General features: G+C 57.2%; 1 protein-coding gene across 3 annotated transcripts in view; it reads right to left on the bottom strand.

Annotated features, from left to right (window-relative positions):
- COL18A1 (collagen type XVIII alpha 1 chain) overlaps positions 1-24,334 on the bottom strand; it is a 97,605-nt gene that overhangs the window by 37,572 nt on the left and 35,699 nt on the right. The window contains exon 1 of one of the 3 annotated variants that reach the window (XM_079922069.1): positions 9,122-10,553. The exons of the other annotated variants lie outside the window; for them this stretch is intronic. Within the exon in view, the coding sequence (XP_079778195.1) occupies positions 9,122-10,538 (1,417 nt within the window). The 5' untranslated portion in view covers positions 10,539-10,553. Of the gene's footprint in view, positions 1-9,121; positions 10,554-24,334 lie in introns of those variants that run through there. 3 annotated transcript variants of the gene reach the window in all.

The following is a 24,334-nucleotide window of genomic DNA, read 5'->3' as shown; positions in this document are numbered from 1 at the left end:
AGAGAGAGATGCACACAGGGGGTGCCCTGAGCTGCGTCTACACTAGGAACGTCCCGGAAACGAGTTACACTCCTAGGAAGGGAGGCCGTAAAAGGGGCCGCGTTTCTTGGGGGGCCCTTCTTAGCTGTGGTCTCCAAGTCTGCTCACACTTGGTACCGCAAACTCCGCCCCCGCCTCCCAGGTTGCTGGGGGTCCTCCCAGCTGGTGGCTGCTTCGGGGGCTCCTCACTGCCCAGTGTCCACACCAGGCGCCACACACGACCGCCCCACCGGGACAGGGCTGCCTGATGGACCACCCTGGCCTCCTCCCTCACCGACCGCCACACTCTCGGCCCCACACCGCTCCACCCATCCTCTCAGTTACCCCGCGGGCTTTCGTCCCTCCGCCTCCTCGTGTGGTCAGCGACCCCCCCACCAAAAGGAGCCCACTCGGCGGCACAGGCCCAGGCTGGGACATGGCCACGGCGCCTGGACCCGCCCGAGCCGTGGGTACAGCAGGGACACTGCTGCTTCCTGGGCGTGTAGGGGCCACTAGTGGCCTGGACTGATGATTGCTGGGACCGGGGGTGTCCAGGGCTGGGGGCGGCAAGGCCCACCTCTCTGTACAGGGGATGTGGTCACTGGCCACCCCAGGAGGGGGAAACACCATTGCGAGGAGAGGCCGGTTCACCAGTGGCTTCCCTGAACGCCCACACGGCTGGGCAGAGTGGGGACTTGGGGGCCGTGGTCTGGCCAAGGGCCTCCCCCAAGGCCTTTTCTCTCAAGACCCCCCGTAGGGCTTCCCTGGTGGCGCAGTGGTTGAGAGTCCGCCTGCCGATGCAGGGGACACGGGTTCGTGTCCCGGTCCGGGAAGACCCCACCTGCCACGGAGCGGCTGGGCCCGTGAGCCATGGCCGCTGAGCCTGCGCGTCCAGAGCCTGTGCTCCGCAATGGGAGAGGCCACAACAGTGAGAGGCCCGCGTACCTCAAAAAAAAAAAAAAAAAAAGAAGACCCCCGTAATCAGCGCGGTCTGCCTCCAAAATGAGGTCCACGGGGAGACGCTCTCCTGGGGAGCGGCTGCTGGCGTGTGGGTGTCCCGACCAAGGCGCAGATGAGCCCCCCAGTGTGCACGCGACCATGTGTGCAGGTGACAGCATGGCTGCGTCCGTGCGTCAGTGTGTGGTGGGCGCCTGGACTCTGGCCCCCGAGTGCAGGGTCAGGCCGACCCAGGACTTCCTGGGACAAAGCAGAGGGAAGAAAAGCTGGACCCCAACTTCCTAAGACAAGCCGTGCCTTTCACATAGCACCCTGAGAACAAAATATGAAAAGAGAAGAGAAGAGGTGCCCACACGAAGACCAGGGCTTTGGGCACCCGCCGGGCTGGCCCCTCCCAGATAGCGGCGTCTCTGTGGGGCCCCGACTCCCCACAATGTGGGCTCCCCCTCAGCCTCACCCTGCCCCTTGCAGGTAAGACCCCTATGCAGATGAGAAGTGGGGAACAGCCAGGGCAGTGCAGACAGCAGCATCCACGGAATGAGGCCTGGCCTCGCGCCTGCCCAGGGTAAACGTCCCCCTCACAGGGGCAGGGGGTCTCCCCAATACCCTGGGCTCTGGGAGGCCAGCAGTCACTTCCTGCTCAGAGACAGACACTGCCGTCCAGCCAGACGGCGGCTGCTATATGGGTCCCTTTGTATCAGAAGTGCCCAGGGCCCAAGTGTCCGCTCGGGGAGATGCTCTAAGATTAGGAAACAGGACCCTCACCAGCCTGAGTGCCAGTGGCCCCAGTGTCCCAACTCAGCTGCCCTCAAAGTTAAACATGGATGTGCCCCACAGCGCCCTTCCTCCCAGGCAGCTAGAACTTTTCCAGATTAATTGAGAACACAAGATGCAGCAGCCGTGGACGTCCCGGGCTGGAAGACAATAGCGTGTTATAGAGACAGCCCAGGGACCCCAGAGATGCATGAGCAGTTCCTTTCCAAAGTTCTCCCATTTCCTCTCCATGAAATTCTCCATGGTTCCCATCGGGAGTAGGCCTCTGAATGCCACAGCCCTAAGATCACTGCTCCGTTCTCCAGTTACAGGCGTCCTGGGCGGGGGATGTGGCCACACCTCCCTGCAGATCTGGCAGCTGCTGTGCTGGAGGTGCTGGCCTGAGGCGCTGGCCCAGCTGTCTCGGGAAGGGAACCAGTATCTCTCCAGAAAGCGAGTGCCCAAGCCAAGCCCTGGGAGCTCAGAGGTACGCCTTCCTGGGAACACAGTGGGTGGCACCTACATAAGCCAGGGCCCTCTGGTCTGCCGCACTCGCTTCAGATCAAGGAATCGGGGACTTGCTAGTTGAAGACAGTTTCCCTTTCAGCAAACAGGCCAGCCAGGACCAAGTGGGATTTAGCCCAGGTACTTAAGGTTGGCTCAACATTTGAAGATCACTTAATGGAATCCATCACATCAACAGAATTAAGAAAAATCACACGGTCCTATCGCTAGATGCAGGAAGAGCATCTTATAAAATCCAACGCACGTTACGATAAAAACTCTTAGTAAACTAGGAATAAAGGTGAACTTCCTCAAGTTGGTAGACTATCCACTAAAAACCTACAGTGAACATCATACCTAATGGTGTACTTAACAGTGAGAAACTTGAAGCTTCCCCACTAAAACCAGGTACAAGGCAAGGATGCCCCCTCTCACCACTCCTTTTCACCATAATAGCTAACGCCATAAGACCAGAAAAGGAAACAGAAGCACACAGATTGGAAAGGAAGAAATAAAACTATCAATCTGCAGATGACATGAAAATCAAAATGTAGAAAACCCAAAACAATTACCCAAAAAATACTCCTGGAACCACTGATAATGGCAAGTTTGTAGGATATAAGATTAATGTACAACAGTCAACCATTTTCTATATACCAGCAATGAACAAGTGGAATTTGAAATTAAAAACACAGTACCATTTACACTAGCACCCCCAAGATGAAATATTTATATTTATACCAGGTATAAGTATGACATATATGTGTACAAGGTCTACATGAGAAAAGCTACAAAACTCCGACAAAAGAAATCAAAGGAGAACTAAATGAATTCAGAGACATCCCATGTTCATGGATAGGAAGACTCAATGCTGTCAAGATATCAGTTCTTCCCAATTTGCTATAGATTCAGTGCAATCCTAATGAAAATCCCAGCAAGTTATTTTGGGGCTATAAACAAGTCAGTTCTGAAGTTTATACAGGGAGGGAAAAGACCAACACACTACTGAAGGAGAAGAACAAATTTGGAGGACTGACAGTGTCTGCCTTTAAGACTTATTATAAGCTACGGGAATCAAGACACTGTGGTATTGGTGCAAGAGAGACAAACAGATCAACGGAACCGAACAGAAAGCCCAGAAATAGAGCCACATAAATACAGTCAACTCATCTTTAATAAAAAAATCAAAGGCAATACAATGGGGGAAAGATAGTCTTTTCAACAAATGGTGCTAGAACAACTGGACATCACATGCAAAAAAAAAAAAAAAAAAACTCACGATGGATCACAGACCTATATGTAAAATGCCAAACTCCTAGACGGTAACGTGGGAGAAACTCCTGATGAGCTTGGCTTTGGCAATGACTTTTTAGACACAGCACCAAAGGCACAATTCATGGAAGAACTGACAAGCTGGACTTCTGTGCTCCAAAAGACACAGTTACGACAACGAGAAGACAAGCCACAGACTGGGAGAAAAAATTGCAAAACACGCATCAGATAAAGGACTGTTATTCAAAATATATAAAGAACTCTTGAAACTCAACAATGAGAAAATGAACAGCCTGATTAAGAAATGGACGAAAGACCTGAACAGACGCCTCAGCAAAGCAGACACACAGATGGAGTTAAGGACCTGCAAATATGCTCCACATCAGCTGTCATCAGGAAAACGCAAGTTGAAACAACGAGGGACTTCCCTGGCGGTCCAGCAGTCAGGACTCAGCACTTTCACTGCCGAGGGCACGGGTTCAGTCCCTGGTTGGGGAACTAAGATCCCACAAGCCACGTGGCTCGGCCAAAAAATATATATATAAAAATAAAATAACAATGAGATATCACTATACACCTATCAGAATGGCCAAAATCTGGAATATAGACAACACCAAGTGCTGACGAGGCTGTGGAGCAACAGGAACCCTCATCACCGCTGGTGGGAACGCAGATGGGTGGCTGCTTGGGAAGACAGTCTGGCCGTTTCTTACAAAACTAAACAGACTCTTACCATAGGATCCAGCAATCGCTTTCCTTGGTATTTACCTAAAGGAGCTGAAGACTTACGTCCACACAGAAACCTGCCTGCGGGTATTTACAGCAGCTTTTCCACAGCTGACAAAACCTGGAAGCAACCACGCTGTCCTTCAGCAGGTGAACACATAGACTGTGGCCCATCCAGACAACGGAACGGTGTTCAGAGCTAAAGAGAAGTGAGCTATCAAGTCAAGAAAAGCCATGCAGGAAACTTGAATGCATGTTCCTAAGTGAAAGAGCCAATCTGAAAAGGCTACAGGCTGCACGATTCCAGCCGTATGACGTTCCGGAAAAGGCACAACTGTGGAGACAGTAAAAAGATCAGTGGCCGCCAGGGGTCGGGGAGGAGGGACGAACAGGTGGGGCGCAGAAGATTCGTAGCGCAGTGAAAATACCCTTTGTGATACTATAATGGTGGATACATGCCATCTACATTTGTTAAACGCACGACGGAACATATAACACTAAGTGAACCCTGAACTTTGGACTCCGGGCGATTGCGATATGCCAGGGCAGGTTCACCAATAACAACAAATGTACCGCTGGGTGGGGGTGTTGACAGTGGGGAACTCTCTGGACCTTCCTCTCAAGTTTGCTAGGAGCCTAAAACTGCTCTAAAAACAAGTCTGTTAAAAAAATTAGGCAAATGATAAAAAGTAAGTAAATATTGCAGCCCTACTATATTATCAGACAAAACAGAACTCAAGAGGAAAGGCATGAAGTGGGACAAAGGGGATGGTAATTTTGACAGTCCACCGAGATGTGATGAGCCCGGTACCACCCCGCGCACCCAGGATGCGTGGCAGAAAGGGGAGGAAGTCCTCATTCACGATGCAGACCCTGGGTCTCTCTCCTGCCCTACCCTCCCGTTAAGATGGGACATAACCACCTCAGTAAGACAACCTGATCACGTGTCTAAAGAAAGTCCATCCTGTCCCTTCCTCACACATGGCAGGGGTCACCAAGTCCAGACAGCTGTGGGGCTGGGGAACCTCATCTCAGCATCACAGAGAAAACCCACAGAGAACAAACATCTCAGAAACATGCAGGACTGGGAAGCATCCTAAACAAATGGAGAGGTGACCCAAGTCCCGGTGGATGTGCCGACAGGTTTACAACGTTCAGATCTGCGCACACGTGCACCATGACCAACCACAGCCTCGGGGAACGTTTCTGATGATCTAGGAGAGAAAGCGCCCAAGGGCATCCGAGGCATCTTTGAAGAATGCTATGCGCTCCAAGTGAGGCGTGTTACCCAGCACCCAAAGCTGGGATGCACAGGGGCTCTCGGGCTGCCAGTCGTTAACACAGACTTGAACAATCGAGGAACAAAGAGATCGGGAGGCTGAGCGGGGCCCTGGCCCTCCAGCGACACAGGGAGGCTTCCCAGACCCTGTGCAGGAAGAGGAGACTTTCAGGTGCACAGAACGTGATCCCACGTCCACAAAGCAGGACTCACGAGTGTGTGTGGGTGCACACACGTGCACGCACACGCTACGGCAGCAGCCTAATGGGCCCCAGAGGCGTCTGTCCCACAACGCCTGGAACCCGCGAGCTGTCGCTGCACTCGGCAAAGGGGACTTTGCCGGTGTGGTTACGGTGACGGCCCTTGGGATGAGACCAGCCAATCTGACCACGAGCTGAGCAGAGAACCTCTCCCAGCCAGGGCAGAGAGCCAGAGAGGCGCAGCCCGAGAAGGGCTGGTGGTACCACTGGCTTTGAAGGTGGAGGGGCGCCGAGAGACAAGGAACGCAGGCTGCCTCCAGAAGCTGGAGAAGACAAGCCGAACCTTCCCTGGAGCCCCAGAAGGAGCGCAGCGCGGCAGGCACCTTGCTTCTGGCCCAGAGACACTGACTGCAGACTCCCGACCCCAAAGGTGACACACTAGTGTTGACTTGAGCCCCTGAGTTTGTGGTCCTGTGTCTTGGTGGCCACTCACACGCCACACGTGTGCAAATCCACAGAGATGCCCGCACGGGCAGCTGTGTCTGGCCCTCCCTTGCGAGGCCCGTAATTGATGAACGTGTTCACGACTAGCTCTGGGATGAAGACCTAACACAGGCGAGAAGCGGCGGAGGACGCGATGAGAGCAGGGTGGCCCTCAGGGACGAGAGAGGCAGGTGCAGGCGGCCCTGGGCCAGCACGTGCGTGGTGGCAGGAGGACGGCCCGCTCTGAGCAGTGGCCACTCCGCACTCTCCCTCCTCGGGACTGAGGCCGCTCACCTGCAGAACCTGCCCTTCCAGTGGGGCCTCCCCCGACACCCCAGGCGCCCCCTCCCCAACCCCAGCTCCGTCCTCGCTCCCAGGGGTCAACCCGCCCACCTGCTGGCCCACCCAGCAGAGACCCGGGAGGACCTGGGACGGACATTGCCCCACCCGTCCCTGTGTGGAGGCCTCGCTCCCCAATCTCTGGGGCCTAAGGGACAAGAGACCCTCCCGAACAGTGCGCTCTCCCCACGGCGCCACAGGGAGGGGAGGGGAGGGGAGGGGCCGGGACACGCACGGCCTGACCGCAGACGCCGACGGAGCTGGCGGGGCCTTGGCGGCGACAGCCGCCCTCCCCTCCCCTCCTGGCCACACGGTGCTGGGGGCCCCGCACGGGGGTCCCTCCCGACCACCTCCCCGAGCCCCACACCGCTGGCCGCGCATCCCCCCAGCCGCGAGCCGGCGCCAGGGAGGAAGCAGGTCCAGGGGGAGGCGCTGCGATGGGCTGGACAGGGCCGCGGCCTCAGGCTGCTGTGCACCCGTCCACGCCCCACCGGCCACCGTGAGGCGAGGGTGCCCGTCTGTCCTGGGGTCCGCCACCGCCCTGCAGGACACACTGGAGAGCAGGGACGCAAGTGGTGGTACTGTGGGGGGGGGGCCTGCGGGCAGCTCTGCTGGGGCCTGGGAAGGAGGCGGCACCCGCGGCTCGGGCCTCGCCCACCCCGCCCCACGGCCGGCACAAGCAGGCCAGGACCTCACTCGGCCAGAGCCAGTTTCACCCCAGGGCCGCCCTCCCCGGCCAGGCCCCCGCCCCCGCCTGCCCCTCCCCCACTGCACACAGGGCTGGCCCAAGGGACTGGCAGCGGGCAGAGGAGGGCAAGGGCACTCCAGCCCTGGCCCCGTGGGACACCCCTGGCCAGGCCACAGCCAGCAGGGTCCCTGGTGTGGTGGACGTCCGAGCGGCTGACGGAAGAATCCCGCAGGCTTCTGCTCTGAACACGGCCTCAGGCCGCGGCCCTGCCAATGTGTGCCCACGCCCAGAGAGAAGTCCCCGAGGCCGCTCCACAGACCGGGCCAGCTGCAATCAGGGGAATCCCACACCCCGCGCAGCCCTGCCCGGGCCCTGCCAGCGCGAGGCCCGTCCTGCACCAGCCCCCGGCCCGGGCCCACTGTGGCTGAACCCCCAAGCCAAAGGGGACCTGGGCCCAGCAGCGGGACGGGTGCCCAGGGCTCTGAGCGGACAGGCCTGGCCTTCCCCGCTCCCTGCCCCTGCCCCGTGGAGGTGGGCCTTTGCGTGGCACCAGGGGCCCTCCTGGCAGGACACCTCCCTGCGGTGCTGCCCCTGCCCCACGTGCGTGGTTGGGGACAGGGCAAGGCTGGCTGGGGGACGCGGCACAGAGTCTGGAGGGGCCCGGGCTGGCCCGGTGTCAGGTGTACTGGGGGCACTGACGGCGTGGAGGGTGAGGGAGCACGCAGCTTGCTGCAGCCCCCTCCCTCGGCGTGAGGTCGATGCCCTCCGTGCCAACAGCCGGGCCAGGCCCCTGCCCCCGCCCTCGGCCCCGCCCTCAGGGACAGCCACAGGGCCCGTGGGCTCCTCATGCGCCAGGCCCTCCCAGAGGGGACCCCGCCCGGGCTGCTCCTCGGACACCCTCCTGGCCACCCTGCTCACACGCGGGGCTCAGCCACCGCCCCCCTCGAGCAGCGTCCCCATCCGTCTGTCTGCAGAGGCCACGGTCCCACCTCCCTCTCCTCCCAGCCCTTGCTTTCTTCTTCCTTGGGGTGGGCACCACCGTCATGGGCGCTTGTTCCTGTCCTGCTGTGGCCCGGGCACCGGCAGCCACCTCCTCACTGCATCCCAGGCCTGGCCAGGGAATCGCCCATGCACATCCCTCAGGGGCCCAGCAGACTGACACCCCCTCTCGGGGTCCAGTGCAGGCGGCCCACCGCCACTGGCCCAGCTCCAAAGCCCAATGACTTCAGAGACCAATGAGTGGGTCGAGGCTGCTCCCCACGGCACCACGGTCGCGGGGGGGCGGTTAGCAGTACACACACAGCAGGGCACGGATGGGCCCGCAAGTGCGAACGGGGAGCAGGCTCCGCTCAGGGGCCCAGCCGCACCAAGGACGCAGAGGCAGCTGGTGGGCCCTAGGAGGCTGCGGCGGCCCATCCCTCTCCCCTACCAGCCACGTGGTGATGGGGCGAGTCCATGTGGGGGGACGTGGCCCCCAGGAGGGAGTGGCCCTTTTGCTGCCCCGGGGTGGAGGGGCTCTGGAGCTCACGGACCGGCTGGGGGACCCCCGTGAGCCCCTCAGACTCACTGGTCGCTAGATGGTCAAGACCTGTCGACCTTAAGAGCTGCAAGCCCCCCGTCCCTTCCGCCCCCTCGACCGTGCAGGCTGGGCACAGTGGCTGGGAGCCGTGGGCAGAATTCGGTGGGAAGTCCCGTCGCCGTCCTGTGCCTTGGTTCCCCCTCCGCGACAGGTGTGTGGCAGGCGACCTCAGAGCGTGGGGGACCTGCCGTCACGCACAGAACCTCTGGTCTTGAGCACGCCTCTCAGCCTGCCCCCCAAAGGAAGCAGCGCACGCCGTCCAGCCTCCCGAGGGCGCTCGCCCAGCCGGACCGACGGAAGGCGGGTGGCGGGCCGGCCGTTACCTGCAGGCGGCCCAATGAACACGCAGTGCCCGTCCTCGCGGGCCGGGAGCGAGGCGCAGGGGAACGGCAGCCCGCGCCCGTCCAGGCGGCTCCAGCACGCGTCCTCCAGGGCCTCGCAGAACTGGCGGCAGGGCGGCGGGCCGGGCAGGGCGCCGGGGCCACAGGGGGGGGCCAGCAGCAGGCAGAAGAACCGGGCCAGGAAGCGGTGACAGCGGGTCTGCAGAAGCGCCCCCCAGGCCCGGGCCGCGGCCTGCACCTCCTCGCCGCTCGCGTGGTGGAGGTGGTTGGGCAGCCAGAAGCGCCCGATGCCCAGGTGGCCGCAGAGCGCCAGGGAGGGCAGCAGGGGCAGGCAGCGGCCGGCAGCGCCCAGCAGTGCGGAGCTGTCAGCGAGACCAGGCCCCGCAGGGTTAGCCACGTGGGGAACCCAAGCACCCCTGTCCCCACTTAGAGCCGAGAGTGCGGCGTGAGACAGCTTGGCGGAGGGCTCAGAGGAGAGAGCCCAGGGGGCAGCGTGCACTCCCGGGGAGCCCGTCACCAGGGCAAGCGGAGGAGGCGTGCGCGTGCGGTCATCAGGGCGTCGGTGCTGCTGGCCGGGACGGGCTGCCGCGGGCAAGAGTCCCTTGCTGTCCAGCTCCTGGGGCCACCCCGGGGGCGGCTGGCTTCCCTGGGGAGGGGCCCCGGCCCACGCGGAGGACAGAGAAGCTCTACCTGGGGATGGCGGTGGTACCGCAGGCTCCCCGAGCAGGGCCCGGGGCCTGTCCGGGGAGGGCGGCGGCTGGGAGGGCGGCGGCTGGGTGGGCGGCAGCAGGGTGCCGGCCTCGGTCCTCTGGGTGTCCGGAGAGCTCGGGGCCCCGGTGCTCAGCCAGGGAGTGGTCCAGTCGTCCTGGGGGCCCCTGGAGGGTCCAGGGGTGGTGAGGGGGTCCGTGGGGTTCTCGGGGCCTGGCGTCCCCGCCCTGGCGGAGCTCGTGGTGGGGGTGGTGTCGTCCCACAGCTGGACGAAGCTCCGGATGCCCAGAGCCACGTTCAGGATCTTGGCTCCGACGCCGGCAATGTTCTCCTCCTTTGTGTCTGGGCTCGCAGTGGAGGCCGCCGAGGGGACAGTGGGGGCCTGGCCCTGGCCCACCTCCAGCCTCTCCAGAGGCGGCTCGGGGCTGGCAAGGGCTTTCCACTGCTGGGTGGGGTCATCCTGGGGGGCCACGTGCGTGGTGGTGTCCTCTGTGGGCCGCACAGGTGAGGTGTCCTCTGTGGGCTGCACAGGTGAGCTGCCCGGGGGCTTAGAGGCCAGTGTGACCGTGGACCCGGCAGTGTTAGCGGACCACAGCCAGGACATCAGGTCAGCCCGGGTGGGCGCGAGGCAGCATGCAAGCAGCAGCAGCAGGCCACAGTGGCCGCGGCGGCCGCTGGGGTCCGGAGCCATCAGGCTGTGTGCACCGCAGAGCAGCGGGCGGCCTCTGCTGTCCAGAGGCGGGGCCAGCCCGCCCCCACCTCCCGCCCCCGGGCCTGCAGCCAGCTCCCCGTTCAGGCATCCAGGCGGCTCCCCCTCCTACCTCCCGCTCTCAAGGGCTCTCAAGGAGGGAAACGGACAGATGTGCGCCTCTACCCAAAGTGACAGGCCCCCTGGAAAACGCCTCACACCTCCTTGAAGCAGCCGCAGACTCCACCAGAGGCCACGGGGCACTGACAGAGAAGTCAGACGACTTCCCAGCTCCCTCCCCGGGCCCTCCCAGACTGCCGCCGAGTCCCTGCTCCGGAGCGTGGGCACGGTGGGCTCCGGGCCGGCACACCGCGGTCCCCCCGGGGGGGGGGCGCTCCTGGGTGCACTGGAGCTTTGGGAAGGACCCTCCTCCTTGCCCTGCAGCCTGCAGAGCCCAGACCCAAGAGAGAGCACCGGGCACAGGTCCTCGGGGCGTCCGTCCTGCGCGTGGCTGGGAGCCTCAGGATGCCGGGATACAGCCCCTGGCCCCCGTGCCCACAATGCTCTGCACTGGAGTTTCTCTGACTGAGAACAGCCTGGAAGCCTGGCCTCAAGCCACGGCTCTGGGGCAAAGCTGGAGCTTAGAAACCACTGGCTTCACTGTGAGTCCATCCTTCTGCCGCAGCTGCTGCCCTGAGATGGCAGCGTTTGGTCCCCAGGGCCTCTGTTCAGGTCACCTGTTCCGCAGCCTGCCCAGCTCTGTCCCCCCGCAGACGCCGGCCGCCCTCCCTCCACCTCGCCAGAGAGCACGGCCTCTTTTCAGCTTTCGCTCTTAAAACCTGCTCAAACACACCGGCCCTCTGTCTGACGGGCTGGTACCGCGCTCCCCGGCTGACCCTGCCAGTGTCCGACTTCTCATCAGCGCTTAGCTGAGGCCTGGGGGGGCTGCTGATGAACCCCTGAGAATTGCTCCAAAGGGGCAGAACACAGCAGTTGGGAAGCGACGAAAGGCAGAGGAAGATTAGGGACTCGGTGAGACCAACGGTAGACAGACAGACAGAGGCCCCCCTGCCACTCCCACACCTCAGAGCTCAGCCCGTGTGCAGGGTGGGTGACTGGGGGATAAGCCCTTCACGCAGCCCCCGGGCGCCAGCCTCCTCCAGACATCAGTGGGCGCCCCTTCCGGGGGTGTCCCACTCTGCGGACCTCTCCGGAAGCCAGGTTAGCCAGGCCGGCCTGCAGCGGGACTCTTCCCACCGAGCCCCGACTCCTTCCCTTCATAAAACTTCAGATGACACCATCCCTCTGTCCAAAACACTATGGGATGCTGCCCTGTGGCCTGAAGTCCTGCCAGCGCCTCTCCGGGGTTTGGGGAGAAGACCTGGGCACGGGGAGCAGCCTTGCCTGGGACTCACAGCCTGTGCGGGTGTCTGACCTGGAGGCTAGCTGCTCCTCCCCACCTGGCGCCTGCCCGAGCAGGCGGGGACCCAGCTCAGCCCTCACTGTAGCAGGCACGCCGTGTGGCGAGGAACCTGGGCCCGGAGACCAGAGGCTCTGGGCCACAGCCCAGGAGAGGGGCACGCCGAGTGGAATGCAGGCGGTCTCTACACGCGCCCACACACGCCCGCACACGCCCGACACTCGCTTATGCAAACACACGTGCTCCCTCCCGCAGGCTCACATCGTCACATGCACCCTCACACATCCACACACACACGCACGGCTCTCACCACACGTTCCACGCTAGACCCCACGCGTGCCCTGCGTGCCAGCCACGCCTTCTGTCTGAGTCCCCTCGGAACCCTGTCCTCTCCAGCCTGTGGCAGGGACCCCGGCCCAGGATGCCCAGGGTGCCATCGACGAGCTGGGCCGCTTGGGACCAGAACCCACGTTTCAGGACAGCTGAACAGCGGGTCCCCTCTCGAAAGGCGGGGGCACCCCGTAAGCCAAATCTGGGTTGCACCCTCCACCCCAGAGTTCTTAGAAATGCCTCAAGAACAGTCTCTTCCTAGTTATGCCGCTGATGTGATTTTATGCCTAAAAGTCTCTGGAAAATCTCAGGACAGATATTCCAAAGGCCCTTCCCCTTCTCCAAGCACGTTCTGGAGAGGGACTCTGGGCCCTTTTGAGGCAGAGCCCCTGAGCCCAACACGGTGGGGCTGCCCTTGTCCCCCCGATGGCCCCGTGCCCTCAGTTACTCCCTGGGGGCCACTCGCCAGCCCCCAGCCCTGCATTCACTCGCTCAATTCACGCTTCCCGGGAGAGCCAGGAACGCGGACCCGCGGGGCAAAGGGGGATGGTAGCTGTGACCCCACTGCACTGAGCGACACACCACCATCCAGTGGGCAGCCCCCACCCTCCCCGCTCCAGACCTCACCCTTCCTGCCCACCTTCTGGAGACCGCGGTCACGCCCCGGCACTCCTAGAACGCCACACGTCCACCTTCTCTGGAAAACGTCAGCACAGCTCTGCCCCAGGACTCGGCTCCCATCAGGGAGCAGCCTGCCGAGGTGCTGGTCCGTGAGGCTCCCTGCACACGCGTGCCCACGCGTGCACAGGCTCGCATGCACGTGTGCACACACGTGTACATGCACACACACGTGCATGGCCCCACATGTGCACACGCTCACATGCACACCCACACGGACACTGCAGCATTCAGAACGCCTGAGGTGTAGACCGGGCTCCCCCAGCAGACTGTGGCTGCAGCAGGCCCCCCGCCCGGGCCCAGCCCCTCAGGGACACACGGGGCTCCGGTCCATCCATGCACAGGGTCCTGTCAGCACTGGTCCCTATGGAGTCTGTGCTCGTTGTGGAGGTTGGATAATCCCCCTGTCACTCGTGGGGATGGAGAAGGAGGGGAAAATAAACCATCTGAAATGACTGAAACACAAATCCCTCTGGGTCAGGTGCCACGTTTCTGAAAGCACTTTGTTCTCCAAGGCCGGGCCCAGAGAGCCCTCAGCCCTCCTCAGAATCGTCACAAACGCTGTGCTGAGGAACGACCCCAGGCCCCCGGGGTAAGGTGGCCCCCCCATCACGTACAGAGTGGTCCCTCGGCCCCTGGTTGCTCCCCCACCCATTCATCCTCATGCCCTAGAGGGAGAGGGGTCAGACGAGACGCTGAGGGGTGCACAGGGGGGCGCGTCCAGCCCAATATCCCCTCACCCAGCCCCCAGCGGTGACCTGGCCTTTCCTCCCTCTGCCCACCCTCGGGGTATCACAGAGGCATTTCCGTGCAACCTGAGAAGTTTCGTGGTGCCTCGGCGCTGCCCAATCAGAACTCGGAGCACAGCCTCCTCTGGCCCTCCCAGCCCTCCACCGGAGCAGCCCGGGGGCCCTGTTTCCCGGGTCCCAGCCTCCTTCCTGGCGGGGACTTGGCTAGCTTCCTTGCGGCTCCTCAGGCCAGATTAGAGAGCAGAGGCCCAGGTCTCAAGGGCACTCGCCCCATCGCCTCGGGGCTGAGGTGGACCACCCACCGACCCACCCACCCTGTGTGCCCTGCCCAGGGTTCCCCGCCGCTCCCCACAAGGAGCACGGAGGCCATGTCCTCAGTTACTTCACGGGGAGCTCAGGAAACAAACCAGCCCCTCATCGCACACCCCCAACCAGCATGTGCAGACGGTGGGCCCCCGTGCAGCCCAGAGCATCCTGGGACCCCTTTGTCGCCCTCAAGGGTCTGTGGTCTCCCTTCAGGTTTCACTTATGAGAACAGCCGGCACAGGGCCGCCCGGCTGACCACAGGGTGCCCAGCAACATCTGAAGCCCTCCTGGGCCCCTATGGCCTTTGGTGACTCTCTAGTCATCCCCTGGTAACCTGGGCACTGGTGTCGGTGGGGACAGCGGCACCTGAGATGCCAGCCCCTTGGAAGCCATCGCGGGGGCTCCCTGCATGCGGTGACTCCATGCTGGGCAGGCCCCTGGTGGGACCCTGGCCGAGAAACCACCTCCCGTGGGGCCCTCTGCCCTGAGGACTGGCTCTTCCCCGCAGGAGCTGAGCTCTGTCCCGGGCCCTCCAGCCAAGCTTGGCCACGAGGGTTCCAGGAGTCTGAGCATCTACCTGGCCCTGGAGGACCCTGAGGGCACCTCCCCACCAAGGAGTGGCCTCGATGTCCACAGACCCACGCGTGGGCTCGCCACTGCCCGCCACCAGCCAGCTGGGCTCGAAACTCGGAAGCAGGCAGCAGCTCGGCACCCAGGTGGGATGGCCTCTGGGGAAGCCTGAGATACATCCGAGAAGATGCATGCATTGACCTAAGCTCCCAGAGCGGCCCCCTGGAGGACCCTCTGACCACACACAGGTGCCCAGAAGGGAGAAAGCCCAAAGCTGCCCAGAGGGCCATCCTCTGAGGACCCACGGCAAGTCCTGCCCGTGCAAGGAGCCCTGGGCCCCCAGCACCCAGTTCAGGAACAACTGGGATCCAGGAATTCCTGGTGAGCTGGGAATTCACCAGGTCCAGGACCAAAAGCCAATGACAGCACAACTGCTGCTGTGGTCTCCATCTGGCAAACTCTTACACATCCCTCAAGACCCCATCCCCTACACTTGCTGTCCTGTGGCTCCCAGACAGGGCTCGCTGTTCTTGCCTTGGATCCTTCCTTGGTGACGACACCCCGCTCCTCGATGGTGTGGTAGCTTCTGTTCTTTGTTAACCTGGTGTCCACCTGTTCTCACATTTCATGCTGTGTCCTGACTTAAGGCAAGTTCTCCTGCGTGGGTGGGTTCCTCCTCCCACCCAGCCTTCCCCATGCCTGCAGAACTGTCTCTGGCGGCTGAAAACTCCCCTGGAGGACATCGGATTTCTGTCTGAAGGCTCCTGGATACTATCCAACACAACAAGGGTAATTTAAATTATAGAAGAGAATTCTGTACTCAGAGGAGACATGCGGGTGGCACCGGCAATAACAAGGAGCTTTCTCTTTCTTGGGAATGAACTGGCCAGAACTCCTGTAGATGCCTTGTAGGTGCCAGGTGACCCCTAGCAAAGCTTTGGGTGGATTCCCGATGCCCCTTCTCCCCTCACGCCCTCACTCCTCCCACGCCGACTTCCTGAAAGGCCCCTCTCTCTCCTCCACCCACGACACACACAGCGGCTTGTGGCCCAAACCAGCGAACACCTGCACCGTTGTTAATTCACCCCAGGGCTCGCCAGGTACACGGGAGCATGTGCGTCTATAGGCGTGTGTTTGTGTCTCTCTGATGAGCGTGTGATTACGTCTCTGTGTGCGTGCATGTGCATGTCTGTGTACACACACGTGTGCACACGTCTTGGGTCTGTGCCCACACGCATCCACTCACTCCCATGCACGCTATTGTCTCTGGGTTCCTGGACGCCGGGGAGGCTGCAGGAAAGGCCCGCCAGGCCGGGGTTTGCCGGCCACCCCCTGGGGTCTGCACTACCCAGTGACGGGGGTTAGGACTTGCTAACTTGTTAGCCAGTGTTTGCACGTTCTTGTTGGAATGACGTCCCAAAGCAGCAAAGGTCTAAGTCACTCCCTCAAACGCCTGCCTCGGCCTCCCCAGGGGGACCCAGGCGCCGGCCTCATCAGACGGTCTCTCTGGCTCAGGATCACTCCCCCTACAAGCACCGGGGGGAGGGGGGGCCAGCCACCCCTTCTGAGAGGACCCAGCACCCACAACTTCCAGAAGGTTCTGCCCTCCTGCTGCTGGGAGACCGGCCAGCCTCCGGCCCCGCCCTGCGCTGTGCCAGGGTTTGTTCTGTGTGGCCCTTCTGGTTTGGATTCCTGAAAACTGTGGTCTTTTATTTTCATTTTTTCAAAAGCACGAAACACCCACATGTGCGCAGAGCCCATGCGAGGAGCAAAGCGTGTCCAGGCCTGAGGCTTCGGGCTGTGAGGTCAGAGCACGGCCTTGTCCGCCCGGGGCTCAGGGATGCTGCCGCCGGGGCCTCAGCCGTCCTGGGCCCACGGCGGGGTCTCTCCTGGGCCCCTCCGGGTGGTCTGCCTGCGGCTGCCCACACGTGGCCCAAAGGCTGGCCCTGATTCCTCTCTTCAGCCCATCCCTCAGACCATCCTCCCCCCCACGCTCCCCAGGCCAGCAGTGTCCTGCAGGGACCCCTGCTCAGGTCGCCCAGGGTCACCTCTCCTGTTCCTCCCTCGAGGACCAGGTACTAGAGACCATTCAAGATGCGTGGGCCTGCGAGGAGCTGGCCGGCCTCCAAGGAGCAGGGCTGGGAAACCAGTCCCAACATCCAGTGCTGGGGACAGCCCCCAGGGCGGCAGCACGTCCAGTAAAGACCCGTACATCGTGGGGACTTCCCTGGTGGCGCAGTGGTTAAGAATCCGCCTGCCAATGCAGGGGACACGGGTTCGAGCCCTAGTCCGGGAAGACCCCACGTACCACAGAGCAACTAAGCCCGTGCGCCACAACTACTGAGCCTGCGCTCTAGAGCCCATGCTCCACAACTACTGAAGCCCGTGCACCTAGAGCCCGTGCTCCACAACAAGAGAAGCCACCGCTATGAGAAGCCCATGCACCACAAGGAAGAGCAGCCCCCTCTCCCCGCAACTAGAGAAAGCCCGTGTGCAGCAACAAAGACCCAACGCAGCCAAAAATAAATAAATAAATATTTAAAAATTAAAAAGAAAAAGACCCATACGTTGTGGACACGTTTACAGCCCTTCCAGAATGGAACACACCTTCTCATCTTTCTGTTTATAATTGCCCAAAGTGTCCAAACGTTCTGCCCCAACCCTGTGTTTCATGGTGACTTTTTTGAGCCACAGTGATAAAGGCCACAGCTCCTAAGATGCCCATTGAAGGCCCTGCTGCTGGGCCTGCTGACGACAAGCTTTATGCGGACTGCTGGCCAGGTTCCCGCGCTGGCCGGGCCTCTCCTTGTGGCCACTGTCCGCCCTCAGGTTGCTGTGAAGATTAAGCGGCACGAGGTGGCCGGGCAGCCGGGGCTACAGGTCAAGGCCCACGGGTGCCTCCCCTCCCCTCGGGTGTCGGTCACCCGAGGACCCGCCTGGCCACACCGCCAGTGAGAGCCGAGCACACAGACAGGAGGACCGTGGACAGCGGGGACGTTGCAACACCGTCTAATCTTTAACCACCAGGCTGTCCAGCCCCCCTCCTCTGCCCTCAGGTGTCCTTTAACCCACTTCATCCCAGTGTGGGAAAGTGGAGACCCGGGTTCAGGTCGCCAGGTGCATGCCCTCAGCGGAGCCCCCAGCTCCCGCGAGGGCCGAGGCCCCGCTGCCTGGGCTGAGCAGGCAGGGGAGGTGCTGCCTGGTGGGAAGGAGGCTGTCCCAGCCCAAACCCAGATTCTTCTATGGTAACAGCGGAGCCCACAGGAGCCCTCTGGTTCCCAGATCAACACCAAGCATCGCCCCGTACTCAGCTGGGCGCACTGTTCCCACAACCCCACCACTGGTCTGGGGTGACAGAACACAGGGGACCCTCTGATCCCCACAGAGCCGGCCCCTTGGGAGGTGAGCGTGGCAGGTGGAGACCCCCGGCTGGAGGGGTCGGCAGTGGAGGTGAAAGGTGGCTGGGAGCAGAGATTCTCAAGACGTTGACACATCTTGGGGAAAAGGCACCTCCCCGGGGCCACCCGGTGACCGCCAGACACGCACGCCCTCCCACGTCCCAAGGGAAGGCCACGCGGAGCACACGCGGTTGCCTGTCCAGGGTGCACAGCCAAAGCCCTAATCCAAACACGAGGAAACAGCTGGACAAGTCAGACAGCGCGCTTCGCGGGATGGACAAGTCAGACAGCGCGCTTCGCGGGACAGCGCCCGGACTCTCCAGAAACGGCCACGTTAGGAAGCGTAAGGAGGAAGGGGCGGCTCTAAGCTAACAGGCTGAGGGGTCACGGCCACCAAGTGCCGCGCGGTTCCTAGATGCTCCGGGGCCGCCGGGCAGAGACGGGGCCAGCTTCATAAAGGCCGTCATTGGGACCTGGAGGACCCTTGAATGTGGCCTGTGTGATAGAGGACAACTGGACAGCAGGCGCACACGGACAGCAGGCCACGGGGCAGGATGCCGCGCCCACGTCCCCAACGAGCGTGTGCACCTGCACGGGGATGTGAGTGTGGATGCACACGTGGACACGGTGTGCAGGTGTGCACGGCCCTGGGTACAGACAGGGCCAGACCAGGAGACCAAGGGGAACCGCGATGAAGGAAGTACGTGAGCAAACCCCACACTGTCCTTCGACTTTTCTGCAGGTTTGAAACGTTCCCATGGGAGAAGTTCATGGGGAGAGTAAAGCTCTCCTCCTGTGTCCGCCTGGAACACTCTCTCCACCAGCTTTGTCTCTGGAAAGGCAGGTGACGCAGCAGAGGGTGGTAAGAACTGCTTTCCAGGCACGTCCCGTCCCCGGGGCCACACGTGGGTGTTATCCCTGCCGAACCTTCAAAAGGCCCTGGCAGGTCGCCACGCGGCTGGGAGTGGCTCCTGCCTCCCCCGAGCGCCCGGCGGGCGGCAAAGTCGCCGACTTCTCTCACTTGGCGTCATTTAGGTTCACGTTCACAAAACAAAGATCTGAATGTGTTTCTCCCAGTCAGGCTTTAGACTCTATGGGAATCATCCAAGCTACACCCCAAGGCAAAGCAGATCCGTTCACAGGCTCTAAACACTCCTTTAAGAACCAGGGATAAGCACACACATGTGGTCGCCTTACCTTTGATAAAGGAGGCAGGAATGTACAGTGGAGAAAGGACAGCCTCTTCAATAAGTGGTGCTGGGAAAACTGGACAGGTACATGTAAAAGTATGAGATTAGAACACTCCCTAACGCCATACACAAAAATAAGCTCAAAATGGATTAAAGACCTAAATGGAAGGCCAGACACTATCAAACTCTTAGAGGAAAACATAGGCAGGACACTCTATGACATAAATCACAGCAAGATCCTTTTTGACCCACCTCCTAGAGAAATGGAAATAAAAACAAAAATAAACAAATGGGATCTAATGAAACTGCAAAGCTTTTGCACAGCAAAGGAACCATAAACAAGACCAAAAGACAACCCTCAGAATGGGAGAAAATATTTGCAAATGAAGCAACTGACAAAGGATTAATCTCCAAAATTTACAAGCAGCTCATGCAGCTCAATAACAAAAAAACAAACAACCCAGTCCAAGTATGGGCAGGAGACCTAAATAGACATTTCTCCAAAGAAGGTAAACAGACTGCCAACAAACACACGAAAGGATGCTCAACATCATTAATCATTAGAGAAATGCAAATCAAAACTACAGTGAGCTATCATCTCACACCGGTCAGAATGGCCATCATCAAAAACTCTAGAAACAATAAATGCTGGAGAGGGTGTGGAGAAAAGGGAACACTCTTGCACTGCTGGAGGGAATGTGAATTGGTACAGCCACTATGGAGAACAGTATGGAGGTTCCTTAAAAAACTACAAATAGAACTACCATATGACCCAGCAATCCCACTACTGGGCATATACCCTGAGAAAACCATCATTCAAAGAGTCATGTACCACAATGTTCATTGCAGCTCTAGTTACAATAGCCAGGACATGGAGGCAACCTAAGTGTCCATCATCGGATGAATGGATAAAGAAGATGTGGCACATATATACAATGGAACATTACTCAGTCATAAAAAGAAACGAAATTGAGCTATTTGTAATGAGGTGGATAGACCTAGAGTCTGTCATACAGAGTGAAGTAAGTCAGAAAGAGAAAGACAAATACCGTATGCTAACGCATATATATGGAATTTAAGAAAAAAAAATGTCATGAAGAACCTAGGGGCAGGACAGGAATAAAGACACAGACCTACTAGAGAATGGACTTGAGGATACAGGGAGGGGGAAGGGTAAGCTGTGACAAAGTGAGAGAGTGGCATGGACATATATACACTACCAAATGTAAGGTAGATAGCTAGTGGGAAGCAGCCGCATAGCACAGGGAGATCAGCTCGGTGCTTTGTGACCACCTAGGTGCTTTGTGACCACCTAGAGGGGTGGGATAGGGAGGGTGGGAGGGAGGGAGACGCAAGAGGGAAGAGATATGGGAACATAAGTATATGTATAACTGATTCGCTTTGTTATACAGCAGAAACTAACACACCATTGTAAAGCAATTATACTCCAATAAAGATGTAAAAAAAAAAAAGAACCAAGGGGTTACTCTGCTTTGCTCTTCTTTTTTCAAGAGTCTTATTCTGGGTGCCTTGAAATTCCATATGGATATTAGGATCGGTTTGCCAATTCCTACAAAGACATCAGCTGGGATCGGGTAGGAGCTGTAGTGGCTGGAGGTTGTTTGCGGGAGTGATGCCATCTTAACGATGTGAAGTCTTCCAATTCGTGAACACGGGATGTTTTTCCTTAATTTCTCTCTGTTGTTTTTTTAAGTTTTCAGAGTATACATTTTGCACTTCTTTGTTAAATTTATTCCTAAATATTTTACTCTTTTTGATGCTTTTGTAAATGGAATTTTTCCTCAATTTCATTTTTGGATTGTTCGTTGCAAGTTATTGAGAAATACAATTGGTGTTTTTATATTGATCTCGTATCCTACAACCTTGCTGAATTTATTTGTTAGTTGTAACAGATTTTTAGCAGATTCCTTAGGACTTCACACATATAAGATCATGTCATCTGTGAACAGAGTACAACACTGAATAGAAGTGGTGAGAGCGGGTGTTCTTGTCTTGTCCCCAATCTTGGGGGGAGCGTCCAGCCTCTCACCAGTAAGTTCGATGTTAGGTATGAGTTTTTCGAGATGCCTTTCATTGGCTTGAGGAAGTTCCCTTTTTTTCCTAGTTTTTTTAATGTTCTTATCACGAAAGGGTGTTGGATTTTCTCTATGCCTTTTCTGTGTCTACTGAGATGATCATGTGATTTTTTATTTTTTATTCTGTTGATGTGATGTATTACATTAATTTTCAGACATTAAACCAAACTTGCATTCCTGGGATAAAGCCCACTGGGTGATGATGTATAATTCTTTTTCTATGTGGCTGAATTTGGTTTGCTAGGATTTTAAGAATTTTTTGTGTTGTAAGAAACGTTGGACTGTAGTTTTTTGTGTTTGTGATATCTGTATGGCTTTGGTATCCAGATAATACTGACCTCATAAAATGAGCTGGGAAATGTTCCCCCATCTCTTATCGTTTGAAAGAGTTTGTGAAGAACTGGTTTTAATTCTTCTTTAGATGTTTGGTAAAATTCAGCAGTGAAGCTGGTCTTTTCTTTATGGAAGTTTTGGGATTACTAATTCGATCTCTTCATTTGTTACAGATATATTCAAATAGTCTATTTCTTATTGAATTTCAGTAGTTTGTGTCTTTCTAGGAACTTGTTCATTTCACCTAAGTTATATAATTTGTTAAAATACAGTTGTTCACAGTATTGGGTTCAAACATTGTGTAGGGTTAGAACAGAACTGGAGGAATCACGTTTCCCTACTTCAAACCTTTTATAATGCTAAGTGACCAAGGCAGCAGGTACTGGAACGAAGACGGGCGGATAGATGCGTGAAACAGAATTGAGAGCTCCGAAATAAACTCACGCATCTATGGTCAACTGACTTTCCACAAGGTTGCCCAAACTATTCAGTGGGGAAAGAATAGTATTTTCAACAAATGATGCTGGGACAACTGCACAGCCACAGGCAAAAGAAGGCAGTTAAACCCTTACCTCACACCATATACAAAAATTAGCTTCAAATGGATCAAAGACCTAAATATAAGAACTAAAACTATAAAACTCTTAGTAGAAAACATAGAATAAATCTTCATGACCGAGGATTTGGCAAAGGACTCTTAGATATGACACCAGAAGTCTGAGCAACAAGAGAAAAAACATAGATCAATTGGACTTCATCAAAACTGAAAACTTTTGGGCTTCAAAGGACACAGGAAAGTGAAAAGACAACCCACAGAATGGAAGAAAATATCTGCAAATCACACACCCAATAAGAGACGTGTATCTAGAATATGAAAAGAACTCCTGCAACCCAACAATAAGAAGACAATCCAATTTTTTTAAACTGGCAAAGAATCTGAAGAGACATTTCTCCACTGAAGACATACAAATGGGGACCTCCCTGGCGGTCCAGTGGTTACGACTTCGCCTTCCAATGCAGGGGGTGCAGGTTCGATCCCTGGTTGGGAAGCTAAGATCCCACATGCCTCGAGGCCAAAAAACCAAAACAGAATCAATACTGTAACAAATTCAATAAAGACTTTAAAAGTAGTCCACATCTCAAAAACAAGACATACAAATGGCCAACGGGCACATGAAAAGATGCTTAATAACACCAGTCATCTGGGAAAATCAAATGGAAACCACAATGAGATACACTTCACACCCACTAAGATGGCTAGAATCAAAAACGTAATCACAAGTGCCGGCAAGACGTGGGGAAGTCACAGCCCTCATCCTCTCCTGGCCGGAGTGTAAGATGCGGCAGACACTTTGGAAAATAGTGTGGCAGTTCCTTGAACGATTAAGCAAAGATACCTTATGCCCCAGAAGTTCCACTCTAGATACACACCGAGAGAAATGAAAGCATACGTCCACACAAAATCTTTACACTAATGTTTACAGCAGCACTATTCACTTCAGCCAAAAGGTGGAACGATACAAGTGTTCCCCGGCTGGCGAACAGATACACAAGGGGGTCCATCCACACTTTGGAGTGTGACTCAGCCGCCAAAAGGACTGAGGTCCTGACACGCCACCACATGGATGAAGCTTGAACACATGACGTTCGAGTGAAGGAAGGCACACACAAAAGGTCCCATACAGGTGATGCCATTTACATGAAATAGAACAGGGAAATCTATAGAAAGTAGGTTAGTGACTGGTCAGGGCTGGAAGCGGTAACAGCTAAAAGGTTTCTTTCTTTTACTGAAGTATAGTTGATGTGTAATATCATATAAGTCACAGGCGTACAATACAGTGATCCAGGTTTAAAGGTCGTCCTCCATGCAGAGTCACGAACTCTTGGCTATACCCCCGTGTTGTACAATACACCCTCATGGCTTCCCTTATACCTACTAGTTTGTACCTCTTAAGCCTCTATCCCGATCTTGCCCCTCCTCCCTTCCCTCTCCCCACTGGTGACCACGACTTTGTTCTCTATATCTGTGGGTCTGCTTCTGTTTTTTGTTACAGTCACTAGTCTGTCACATTTTTTAAATCCCACATATAAGGGAAATCACACAGTATTTGTCTTTCTCTGTCTGACTTATTTCACTCAGCGTAACGCCCTCCAAGTCCATCCATGTTGCTGCACGTGGCGAAGTTAAAGGCTTCTTTCTGACGTGACAGAGACGTTCTAAAGCTGACTGTGGTGACGGTGGCGCACATCTCTGAACACGCTAAAAACTGCTGAATCGCACACTTTAAGTTCGTGAATGTATGGCATGTGAATTACGGCTACATACAGCTGTCTAAAAAAGAACGAAGGGAGACCGTGTCACCTTTCTCAAACCACACAACCCAAATGCTACTTAATTTGCATTTATTTGATTGTTCCTGAGATTGAGGGTTTGAATATATCAGTGAAAATATCTCTTTCCTTTATAAATTCCTATGAACTCTTACTCATTTTCTAAGGGAGTATTTGCCATTTTTTTAAAAGTCAGGGATGGGGTCACTGGTCATCTTTGCCGCTAATGTTGTTTTTGAAGCTTATCACAAAGCCTCTTTCACAAAACCCAGGTTCTTCCTTTTAATGAGCTTAAGGCTCCCCTCCCACTTTCTGTGCCCGCGGGGCCTCTCTGGGCCCGGATGCCCGGCTCATCCACAGAGCTGCCTGTGCTCAGCTCCACGGGCTCGTGGCTGACA

The sequence above is a fragment of the Stenella coeruleoalba genome (genome assembly GCF_951394435.1).
Source record: "Stenella coeruleoalba genome assembly, chromosome: 5".
Taxonomy (NCBI): Eukaryota; Metazoa; Chordata; class Mammalia; order Artiodactyla; family Delphinidae; genus Stenella; species Stenella coeruleoalba.
This window is presented reverse-complemented; position numbering and strand designations above follow the sequence as displayed.